Raw genomic sequence first — 12883 nt, forward strand, 5'->3', positions numbered from 1 at the left:
CAATGGTAATTGCATTGTATTGCTGTTTTAAGTTTTCTGTTGTAGCCATGGAATAACTTCTCTGTTTTTGTCATAAATCGTTTTTTTAAAAAAGCCAAAAACAATGTTTATTCATTTATTCTGAGGAACTTTGAAATGTTTATCATTTCATTAAAACAATATTCTATAAAAATATCTTAAAGGAAAAAGTATGTCTTCTTTATAACTAATTTAACCTTCAGTAATGAATTATGTGAAGTAAAATCATATAAATTTTTCTGACATTTTATGAAGATTCCTACAAATAAGCCAGACAGCAAATAAAATATCTGCAAGGCAGAGATGGATACTCAGTAATTTTTTGATGGATTATACACACAGGTATCAAATTACTTGATCCTTACTTCCTAGAAAAGGTTAATGACTCTTTTTGCTTTTACCCTTTTACTTAACCGTTATTTATAAAGATTAAAACAGGGACTACATTGAAGGATGCATATTCCTACATTTCAGTATGACTGTACAGGTTTTTCTGATATTATGGGAGACTGAGCCACAAAACGGACGGCGTTGTTAATCATTATTTTTAAAGTTCATTCAGTTCTTTACCACATGTTCCGCTATAGCTATTAGAGCTGAGTGCACCATTCAAAAACCTTTTAACTTAAATGAGACCAGAGAAGACTTTAAATCTTACATATCTTTATATTACATATCTATCTATATTATTATATCTATGCAATAATTCACTTAAAATATTAAGAATTAAACATTTTAAAGTAATAGATTTTAAGGTTCTTATGTGTTCAGATTTTTCTTTCATCTATAATTAATGTTATAGATTTTAAAAATATTTCTGATTTTTGTGGAATAAAGCACACAAAAATGTATATTTTAGTGTTATCAAACTCCATCATTAATAATTGAACCAAGAGCCCATCCATCTATATTCTAGTTTCATTATAATTGTTATATATTATTTTATTATGTAAATGACATGTTCTTTATATAGCCTGTGTTTACTAATCTGTTACTAAATGTGACATTACTTTTACAGAACCGTCTCTTTTTCATCACTTTGTTTTTAAAATATACACTAGTCATAAATGTATTTAATCAAAGTCATTTAGGTATTACTACACTTGAGTTTAAAGCAGAGAATATAACACTTTTTCCTGACACACTTGAAAGAAGTTTGTTGAGAGAAGAGAGCTGTGGCATTCATCAAATGCTGACCTCTTCCTGTTACAGTCATGGCCAGACTCTTGCTAATTTAACTTGAAACGCATTAGTGTAACTCACCACTTTCTATGTGTGTGTTTCAGGTGTGTGGAGGTCATTGCAAAGGAAGGACAAAACCTGAAAGAGCTGTATTTGGTGTCCTGTAAAATCACAGATTATGGTATGTAATGAGTCCTTGTCCTATTCCTTTTTCTAGAATTAAAAAGTTACAAAATCTTTGAAAACTTTTTAAAAGAAATCAAGAGCTACTATCTCATAGAGACTGCTCATCTTATGATGTCTGATGATACCAAAGTAAATTAAGAAATCATGAGACGAGGGCCCAGAGTAAAATGAACATGCAGTGTCAATTTTTCACCACATGCAATCACACACTATGTGCATATGCACACATACACACTCACATTGGATTAAAAAGTATGTCTAAAAAAGCTGTCCAGTGAAAATAAGCACGAGCATAATTTAATATTTGATATAATAATAAGTATAACTAAAAAGTTATTACTTGAGTTAATATGCTTAATTTAATGTCATGTCAAATACATTCCCTGCTGACACCCCAAATGGCACGCTACTTAATGCTTTAAATTTCTTAAAGCATTGGAAACTTCCACACGTAGATATGTAAAAAGTAAAGGGTATACATTTGGATGCAAGATTTTAAATTACCTTAATTTTCAATATCTTTCTAAAGTGGAGAAGAGCAAGTTGTTTTAGAAAAAAAATGAAAAGTACGAAATCATCTCATTGGAGTAATAAAAGAGTAACCTAGCCTTTTCTTTTTTGTTCACATTTATATATTTTTTCTTATTAATTTGTGTATTTAATCTAAATATAGAGTTTTAAGCAGATATTTGGCATTATGGGAGACTGAAATGGTTTTCTTTCCTCTTTTCTGATTTTTTAATTTGTTCATTTAAATTTGAGAATATGCTTTCTACCTTGAGGGAAACTAATAATTCATCAAGTTTTTTTATTGTTAACTCTGACATATGCTAATAAATGACTCCAATCCTAGGATGTCATGCTGACCATCTGTCCTGGGTTGGAGAGTTGTATTTTATCGGCTACTAAATTCAGCCTTTAGAAAAATTCTATGCAGCTATAATAAAAAATAACATAAAACAAGATTTGGCTTAAAATAATGCTAATTTCTTTTCAGAGTTTGTTTTTTATAATGGTAAATGAGCCTTATGTTGATTTATTCATAATGTTTTTGGGTTGTTGGTTTTGTTTTGTTTTATTTTTCTTATACCAGGCAAAAGGAGTGTTTTGATAGGTTTTTCTTTTCTTGTAGTTTGTTTTCTGGTTTGGCATATTACATTGCCCCTTAGATACAGTAATTCTAAAACCTTCAATATCTCCCTATTGTCTAGGCCTTAGAGAGTTCTCTCTGTCCAACCCAGGGCATATACTCAATACCTATGGACTTGTTAATCAGCTAATATATTCATTCATTCCAAACTCTTTACTTAGCATTCAAGCTCCTTTACTCTTAGTCTCCTACCTGCCCCTCCAATCTAATTTTATATATTTCTCTCCTTTACCTATTCAGTGCCAATGTCAGATTGCTAATTGCCACTAGAGCTATGGATTAAGTTCCTTAGAATGAACTCTTCAAGGTCCTACAGTGGAAAATATTGCTAAAATGACACTCTGTCCCAGCACCTAAGTTAGCAAGTGCAAAGAAATGATTCAGAAGATACAGAGAGGAGAAAAATCTTTGGACTTGAGACTTGATCAAGTTCAAGCTTTGTTCTTTATCTGTTCTTTGGCCATAGAGAAGTTCCTTCACATCTCTGAGGCTCAGTGTCCTCATTTTTAAAAATGGGGAATTCATGTCTGATTCATATTTATGTACCTGGTACCAGGTCTAATGATTAGCATTGAAAAATGTTGATTTCCTATATAGGAGGTGGAGAGGGAAAATTTTTTATACAAAATTCTTCTACCCTTTTTCCTTTCCTGGGTTTTGGAAGAGGTTTTTATTGTTAGTGTTGCTGTTGTCTGTTGTTATTATTTATTGCTATTGTTTATTGAAATTATCATGTTTTGGTGTTTAGAAATTTTAGAATTTTTTTCTTCCAGTGAGGTGAAAACTATGTTAAAACCTTGCCAATATGATTTACATTTATTCATATCTCTGAATTATTTGAGTCGGTGGATTTCTGCACATTAGGATCACCTGGGGAATTTCTAAAGCATACTGATTCCTGAGTCTTATTCAGGAGTAATTAAATCAGAATTTCTGTGAGGTGGGGCCCAGGCAAAGGTTTTATAAAACCTTCGTAAATGGTGTTATATCAGCCAAAGTTGAGAACAACTGATCCAGTCCATCTGAAAGCACCAGAGATGGACATTTAGGGGACTTCCTTGCCATGTTGATGAGAAATCTGTCACAGTATTTCCGGTATCTTAGTTCCTTCAGCGTTAAGCTCTCTGTCTCACCTCATCTCTCTTCCATCTTTCCTGGGGTTTTAGGTGTTCAAAGGGTTCATGGTGAAAGTCAGTGTTCATCTATGGATTCTGTTCTTCAAAATGTTGGGGCACAATTGAGGAGGAGGGGTAAAGGTCGATAGTTTATGCGATTGTACTATAATTGCTATTTGATTATAAAATTAAAACAAATCATTGAAAGTTCAGATTCGTTCATCTCTTTTTCCCTGGTAACATGCTGATAACACATGAATAATTTTTGTCAGAAAGACAGCAAAAGGATTATCCTTTGTTAACCAGAGAAACAGTGTGTTATTGGAGGTAAGTGCTCTGCTGGGGGAGGCTGGCTGTGATCCTTTGCCCTGTGTTAATTATAAATTTTGGGATGGAAAAACAGATGCCTATTTTCTTCTTTAGCTGGATAAGTAGAGATACATTCCATAGAACTTTTAGATTATTAAGGCTACTTAAAATTGTGAAATTTGATGCACACCTGATACTGGGGGAGTTTCATCCTTTAAGAGACTCCTCCATAATTCTGCTTCCTATTGCTTTACTCATATTTGAGCTAGTTAGTCTCATCCTCATCTCCTCCCTCTGTGATGCTGTGTTTGTACATGCTTTCATTATAGTATCCCAAGATTTTTGAAGTTTTTTGCAGAATGCATTGATTCAGAAACAGCAGCCCGCCTGGCGTATCATTTGTAATTTTTGTCAAGATTCTCACAGATGTTGAATGCGGTATTATAGTACTTAGCAACACCTGGCCAGGCTGTTATGAAGTTATGTTCATTTTAATTGATGTATGATATAGTCGTCATGAAGAAAACTATCATTCTAATAGGCTTCTTATTCCCATATTGAACATAGATCTTTATGGTAAAGGATGGCAATTATAAACAAATCAATAATTCAGGCACAGCTAAATGGAAAATATAGTCTTGGGAAATTGCTCCCTGAAGAGAAATCTAATATCGTCACTCTTCTTTCCCTGAACAAATAAATGTTATGTAGGCAGTATCGTGGGGGGAAAAAACCCTCAAACTTAGGAGTCAGAGAGTTAGGTTAGAATCCAGCTTTGCTTCTACTTTTCTTTATGACCTTGAGCAAGTTACTTAACCTCCTAGTTTTGTCATCTATTAAGCACATAATAAAATGTACCATAAAAGGTAGCGAATATGAATATAAAACATCTGCGTTGTACCTAGTGGCATAAGTGGGTATTCATTCATTAGCAGTTCTTAAAATAATAGAATCATCTCTTTCTCTGAAGAAGAATCGGCTCTCCTCCTCCTCCTCTTCCTCCTAGTGTGGCTTTCCTGTCTGTGGGAATCATGATCTAGAAGTTTGACCTGTACTTGCCTCATTGACTTACATACCTAAGCTGTGTCAACCACATTCTTATTAGTAGGGAATAAAGGAAAGATGCAGCAGAAAGTTCAAAATCTTTCATTTGCCTCCCTAGTTTTTTCCTCATCTCTTCTTCATTTTTGTTGGGATAATTTTCTCCTGGCTCCCCTTATGCTTTCTTTTCAGAATTTGTCAGCTGATAGTTTTTAACCTACTTTCTGCTTACCTTCAAACGCTTTTCTGTTCAAAGTTCTCTGGAAAATTGTATCCCTGGGATTAAAAGGAATACGAGGAGTAGAAAGTCATGTGTATCCTTCAAGCCTGTGGGCATCAGAGCCAGTCTGTCTTGGACCGCATGGCACAGAGCATGTGGCGGGATGAATGGGATGGATGAATAAAGCACTTACCTCCCCTAGCGTTTCCATAGTGAGTTTTACCAGTGTGGCCCTATGTCAGGGAGCAGTTGTAAAAAGGGCCCTGTTTTCTTTCTGGGTTGTTATCACATTTCCTTTGACCTTAGCACTCCTAAGGGCTCTAGAAATACACTCCAGAGGATATCTTTTTGCTTTCCCTCTCAAGTTGTCAAATAACCTTTAATTAAAGAGGACTGTAAACACTTAACTCTGACATCGATATTTGGGGCCTACAAGGTCACTGACAACCCACAGGGTCATTCTGTGCTGTTCCACAGGCTCCTCTGTCTCTCCCAAAGGCCCTGGGGCTACTCTTTCAGCACAGTCTTTGGTTACCCCTTCTTCTGCTTGCCATTGGTCTTCTGCCTGATTTGGGACTTTTAAACCTAACCTCAAGGTTTGCCACAAAAGCTTTTGGATTGCTCTGAGCAAAAGGTCTCCCAAGTGAAGGAGGTCACTATTCCCATGGTGATCATTTCAGATGTCATTTCAGTTGGCCTGCTGCACAGAAGACGTGATACGTATTCATTCTGTCAGCAGATTGATTCAGCACCTACTATGTGATGTGTTCCATGCTACGTGCAAGACATATATAGTTTCTGTATTCCTGGAGATTTCATTCTGATGGGATTGAGAGTACAGGACTAACTTGCTCATTTAAAAAAAAGGAAAAAAAAAAAAAAAAAAAAAGTAATGCATCTTCTTCCAGACAGGAAGAATGGCAGGGAGTGGCCTGCTGACATTAATCTGTGCTTTGGTGTAATCCACGCCTCACCCCAGCCTTGTTGAACTTTGAACATTATTGAAAGATTTATAGGTTGTGCATTCCCTACCTCTTCTTGAGATACCAGATCTCTTCAGCTGTTAACATTAACTCAAATTGGGATCCTGGATGCATTATCAAAACAAGTATGCACGTTGAAGAGACAAAAAGAAACCCTGACAAGTATTCTGGATTACACTCGTATCAAGAGGGCCTCATCTTTTCTTGTCAAACCAACACTGATAAAGTATTCAAGAAAAAGTCTCATACCAAAAATAATTTTGCTCTTTTTTATATTACTTTATTTTTCGTATTTTTAGGTATGCATTACATACAATGATATTCCACTTAAAATTAAATCTCTGGTTTTTCCTTTTCCATTTTGTTTCATTTTCAAATTGTATTTCAAAGTGTTCCAAGATTGTTGGGTAAGATTCAGCTCCCTTTGTCAGCAGGAATAACTCTAATAGTTGTAAAGTGACAGAGAAGAACTTTAGAAAATACATTTGCAAGTCAAAAAGAATGTCTTATTGTTTACTGTTGATTATTCATGCTTTCTTTCCATTCTATCATTTAAATATAGATAGCTTTTATTGTTTCTAACAAAATAGTACTAAATTGCTAAATCTTCTATTGTTGCAAATTTCCCTTGTTTATGTGTCCATCTTGAAAGTTACTTCTTTTCACTTCTAATTCTCTATTTCTATTCCTGAAGTTCCTCACTGCTAGATTGATATACCTACTGTTGTACTTAGCAAATATTATATTCATTTTTTTCTTCTCAGTAATTGTCGTAATTTCTCACCAAACATTTGGTATTTAATTGCAATTTTTTCTGAATGTTTTTCTTTACTCAACAGCAAAGAAATTGTTGACTTTCTTCCCTATTTCCTAGGTCATCCTAAGACTGCATCTACATAACCTTGAAGTAAAAGGCTGAGCGGTAACAATGCTTATCACTCTGCCTTGACATAACAGACTACAGAATCTCAAATCTATTGAGAAGGACTAAAGACGTTTCTTCAAGTTAATGCTCCCATAACCAATTCACAGGCCAGCTTTAGCTTCATTAATATAAGAAGTTTTTTTTTTAAATTAAGAAACCTTTAACCTACATTAGCAAGACAAATGGACCAATTTCTATTTGCTTGCTCCTAAACTTTCTTATACCTCCAGATGCATGTATGTTGTTGCTCTAAATTAATTAGTTTTTTTATAAATAAATACTAAATTTCTATATTTAACTGAATCATTAACTAAAATATTCACTTTCCAACTTTCCTCAATTACTTCTAACATTTCTAAAATGTAGCATTTAATTTTAATTTTAATTAGCTGTTTTTAACATTAATCTTATAAAGGAGGCCTATTATAGATAAAGAAATTTGTCCCAAATCACACACTTTTGAGAGTATGCATTCTAAGCATTTGTTTTCCCTGTAGTATGCTGTATTATTATTGAATTTTTATTATTATCAGTGACAACTAGATCTAAAGGGGACTACAGTGAACACCAAGATAATTGAAATAATACTATGTTTCCAGTATCCTACATGAGAAACAATTTCCTAGTGTTTAAAACTTCTTGAAAATAGATGCCTTGAATAGTAGTGAGTTCTCTATTACAAGAATTATTCAAGCTGAGGGGCACCTGGCTGGCCCAGTCAGTGGAGCATGCTACTCTTGATCTTGGGGTTGTGGTTTGGAGCTCCACATTGACTGTAAAGATCACTTTTAAAATTTTTTTTTTTTAATTTTTTTTTTCAACGTTTATTCATTTTTGGGACAGAGAGAGACAGAGCATGAACGGGGGAGGGGCAGAGAGAGAGGGAGACACAGAATCGGAAACAGGCTCCAGGCTCCGAGCCTTCAGCCCAGAGCCCGACGCGGGGCTCGAACTCCCGGACCGCGAGATCGTGACCTGGCTGAAGTCGGACGCTTAACCGACTGCGCCACTCAGGCGCCCCTCACTTTTAAAATTTTTTAAAAAAAGAATTATTCAAGCTGAGATAATCTCTTTAGGAGAATGTGGAAAGATGGAAGCATTGAGTAAGGAATTGACGTATATGATGTTTAAATTCCTTCTAATCCTGCCATTTATTCTGGACTGGTTTTATGTTTTGTTTCATTCCACAGATGTTTACTGTATAACTGCTGGCTGGGTGCCGTGGAGGATACCGAGTTGGATAGGAAGTTTACTCTTTAACATTGAGAAGGAAGATAGAAACAGTGAAAAGTTTTTTAACAGATTAAACAATATGATGAGGTCAAAGAAAAAAAATAGGCCCTACAAGATATAGGGTTTTGAGGGGCCGATCATCAGGGATTGAAATCACTGGGGAAGCGTCTGTAATGGAAGAGGCATGGGAGGACAGAGATGAGAAGGAAGGGCATTTGAGGTAGTACAGCCCTAGGAAAGGCTCAGAGCAAGAACAGGTGTCTGAATGGATGAGTTTGTATGCGTTGGTTAATCTAAAGAAAGAACAGAAATCATCCAAAGTGATTACGTGCACACACGGGCAAATTTTGAAGAAACCTTATGAAAATATTCTAGTTGAAAATTCAGGGTAAGTTCCAACTTTCATCTCAACTTTTCCTGTCTTATTCACCATTCCCATGGTAACAACTTCATTTAACATATATAAAAGGAAACACTACTTTGGGTTCTAACTACTAATCAAGTATCCAGTTCAATTGAAAGAAATCTAATGTAAACTTTCATGACAATAATCATAATGATAGAATAGTTAACATTTTTTGGGTGTTTTCTGTAGGCATTATTTAACCCCCTTAATGCCCCACTTTAGATAGTACTGTTAATATTCAGGCCTACAGATGTGGAAACTGAGGCCTAGAAAGGCTCAGGTTCACATAGTTTGTTAAGTAGTGGTATGATAAGGATTTAATAGTAAGTCAGTCTCTTGTATAATCACTCATAGGTCAGTGATGTCCTTAAAAGTATTTATTACTAAGAAAGCGTTGCTAGATTTTCCCAGTTGTCAGAGCTTAAGAAATGTGACTGAATTGCACGCCACCATGTTTGTCCATCTGTGGACAAACACTGTCACAAAGCTACCCTGTAAGATCTAATTATATAGTTACAGAACTTAATAGGTTTAATGTGCTTATTCACCATAAGTTTGTTATGCCAGCACCAAATATCAGTTGCATGCTGTGATTAAACATTCCCTAGCCAGAAGATGGAGACTCTCATTGATGTTCAATGTGTAATCATGTATTCAACAAATATTTTCTTAATAATTTCAACACTATATATAATTCTTCATAAGTAAAAAATTTTTCTTACATCTCCTACCTAAATTATTCCCCAGAATTGGCACTTGGGTGGCTCAGTCGGTTAAGCAGCTGACTTCAGCCCAACTCATCATCTCATAGTTCATGAGTTCAAGCCCTGCGTGGGGCTCCTGCTGTCAGCACAGAGCTTGCTTTGGATCCTCTGTGTCCTTTCTCTCTCTCTGCCCCTCCCCTGCTCCCTCTCTCTCTCCCTCTCTCTCGTTCTCTCAAAATAAATAAACACTAAAAAAAATTTAATTTTCCCCCAAATTTATGAAGGAAGCAGAAATATTATTGCTCTTTTTTAGTAGAGGAGAAAGTTGAGCCCAGACAGGTTTTAATTAATTAGCAAATCTGGAACTAAAATCTCCTACTTCAAATCATTTACTGGATTATGTGCAGATAACTCCTCAAATGTCTCTGTTTTTCATATACAAATGATTTTTTTCATTGAAACAGTCTTTAAAAGCAATTTTAGCCAATACTAAATGACCTAATTTCATAGCAACTTTTTAAAAGTACAGTTATTTCTAGAGATAAGCAGTCATACGGTTCTCAAAAACATAGGCAGTTGTGCTCCTCTTTAAATTCATCTCCCTTGAACCTGAGCCCAGAGGTTCCTGGGGCCTCAGTGTCATCACCTGTCTCAGGTGCCCCTTCCTTTCCTTCCCTTAGGAGAGCCTCTTCCAAGAATGTTCTCAGAAAAGTCAGAATGGACTCTCTCTTCCGTGTGGCTTTGCACTCTACCTCCTCTATGCCCTTTAATTTTAGAGCTCCCCATTTTCTGAGATATGAAAAGGAGGAGTGGAAAGGGAGAAAAAAAAACAAGACCTGCATCTCTTCCTTCTAAAGCATCAAACCACATCTCCTCCACTTGCAAGCATTCTCTAGGGTTTCACCCTCTCTTTGAAATGATTTTACTCTCCCCAGCTGATGTTTGACTCAGTCTTTTTTCATTATTTGCTGACTACCTACTTAAGATACTTGGCATCTGATTTATTTTAAAACAAAACAAAAACATTTATTATGTTTCCCCTTAGAAAGTGGTAGCACTTACAATAAAATATAAATTGAACATTAAAATAATTGATTTTACTGCATGCATGTCTGTCACTAGTTAGGCTCAAATCATTATGTCCACTAACACTGATAGGATTGAGCTTTACAGACTTTATAGAAGGTCTTTCTCTTTTCTTTTTTTAGCAGCGCTTCCTTATAGTAATAGCAACTTTCCATGATCAACTTTTTGGTCTACCTGCGTTCAATTTATATAGGAAAGAAAAGACTAATACATGACTTTTTCTCTGTATTTACTACCTTTCCTCTCTTTATGTTTCTATCATCCTCCAAAGGTGCCAGTGAAGAGTTGTTGTTGTTGAATTATCATTATAAACTCAGCAATCCCTTACAGTCAGTTTGTTCTATCTTTGGTAATGGAAGCTTCTTCAAGTTGGTTCCCATGTGCCTTTGACATAGACTGATTATGTCAGATACAGCAGGCTTTGTGCATTTCATATTAGAGGCGTGGCATCAGCTGCTTTTCTAAAGAGCTCTGGTTCTTTGAATTAGGCTCTTTTTTTTTTTTAATTTAGAAAATTTCATCTTTTAAAGTCTGTTGCGCTCTGAATCTTATGTCACCATATAAGACTATTATTGTTTTCTTTTGTTCCTCCAGCTTAAAACTTATTCTGTATTTCATCACAAGTCCAACCTTCCTATTACAACTCAGCAATTCAGCCCCTGAGTTTTAAAGCATCCTTATTTAGAGTTTCCCAACACACTAGAAATTTCTAGTTCCTTGTATCCAACACTCTCTTCATCTTACCTGCATGTTCTGCTTTTGGAGAAGTTAGAGGTGGGAATTAGAAGGGAGAAGTAATTTTACATTTTAGCTACTCCAGCTTTTTGGAGTTTCCTTCTGATTTTGTTTATGATTTGTTTGCTGCATTTGTTTTAAGTTAAGTGTAAAATTAGACCTCTTGGATCCATTTGGAAGTAAGTAGAAAATTGTTCAAACTGTATGGTCTTCTATAATCTCATTCAGGGCCTTCATACTTTCTTGTCTTACCGTGAAAAATACGTTTTGCATTTAAAATGCTTGTTGGACTCTCACTAAATCGATTTTATCACTTACCAGAATAACCAGGAGTTGACGCTGCTGTGGTTCAACTTCTCCTTCGGTGTATAGGTAAGAAATACATCTGTCAGTGACCTGCTCAGGAGTAGAAAACTGATGAATTTCCTTGCTACAGAATGGTCACCATTCTTCTTGGGGTAGCAGATGCCAATCTTCCCATGCTCATCAAATCCCACATGTTGCTTTTATTATCTATGGAATAAGGGGTTAGTGGTGCTTCTGTCTCGTATCTTTGGGAGTGAGAGAACCAAAGAGATTCTCTTGATGATTGATTTCACCTTAGATAGTTACTAAATGGAACTTTCTCCTGAGGCAAAAAGGTAGTTTTGTTAATTTCCTAATTTGGTAAATCCAGTGTACTTTTAAATATTAAAATGTTCATTTTAACGCTTATCCTAAAACATTTCCTTGGGTTTATAAGACTCAGTCACCTAAAATTTATCTGTCAAATATGTTCCTTTTCTTGGGTTTATCTGCATGACATTAAATAAATAGTTTGAACTTTTCAACTTTTCAAACAATTGTGTGGAGTTGACGTGGCTGATCCAGCCTGTGTGTGTCTGTGTGCAATGTGTGCTGAGTACCTGAAAGCGACTTGTCTTTCATTATGAATGACTGAATGTGGGCAGAGAAAAGGAGATTTTAAAAATTGGAAATAAGAAGTAAACAAAAGAAAATTCTGTCTGTCTTCAGTGAGTTAGGGTAGGTTTCTATTTGTTATATAATGTAGCCTTTCAAAATGAACGACCTTTATACTGATAGAATGTAAAACTTGCTTACCATGATACTTTTATGTGGCAAATCATTCTTAGAAGAAAAAAAAAATTAGTAGAAACTAGCTGAGTACTGTCTGATGATTGAATGATGACTTTTAATCATCTCTCTCTCTTTCTTAGATGAAATTTCCCACTTTTTCCCTTCCTACTATCTCTTTCTTCACATTTATGTCTAGGAGCTTCCCCAAGAAAGCAGTTTTGCTTTGAAGATATTGTGTTTCCTCTCAGAAAGGATTCTTCTGTTCTTTTAGATTTAAAATCACAATAATACCCTGGTAGGCTCCATCCCCTTCCCTGCCCTCTGTCTATCTGAGAATCTCTCTGAAGTCAGCCTTGGAAAGTCAGATTTGGAGATTAGAAGTCCAGAGATGCTTCTCTGGTGTACTGAGGACAAGACCGGCGTGCGTGAAGCAGCTCATGACCAAGCTGAAATCATCCAGCATGACATTCTGAATGTGCTTGAGGAGAATATATTTGAAATTTTAAATCACGT

At 35.4% G+C, this 12883-nt stretch overlaps 1 protein-coding gene across 4 annotated transcripts in view; it reads left to right on the forward strand.

Annotated features, from left to right (window-relative positions):
• FBXL17 (F-box and leucine rich repeat protein 17) overlaps window positions 1–12883 on the forward strand; it is a 497785-nt gene that overhangs the window by 331864 nt on the left and 153038 nt on the right. For all 4 annotated transcript variants that reach the window (XM_086686184.1, XM_086686253.1, XM_086686111.1 and 1 more), the window contains one exon: window positions 1305–1381. In XM_086686184.1, the coding sequence (XP_086542310.1) occupies window positions 1305–1381 (77 nt within the window). The remainder of the gene's footprint in view (window positions 1–1304; window positions 1382–12883) is intronic.

This window comes from Puma concolor, chromosome A1 (assembly GCF_028749965.1).
Source record: "Puma concolor isolate L17-30 chromosome A1, mPumCon1.1.hap2, whole genome shotgun sequence".
Lineage (NCBI taxonomy): Eukaryota > Metazoa > Chordata > Mammalia > Carnivora > Felidae > Puma > Puma concolor.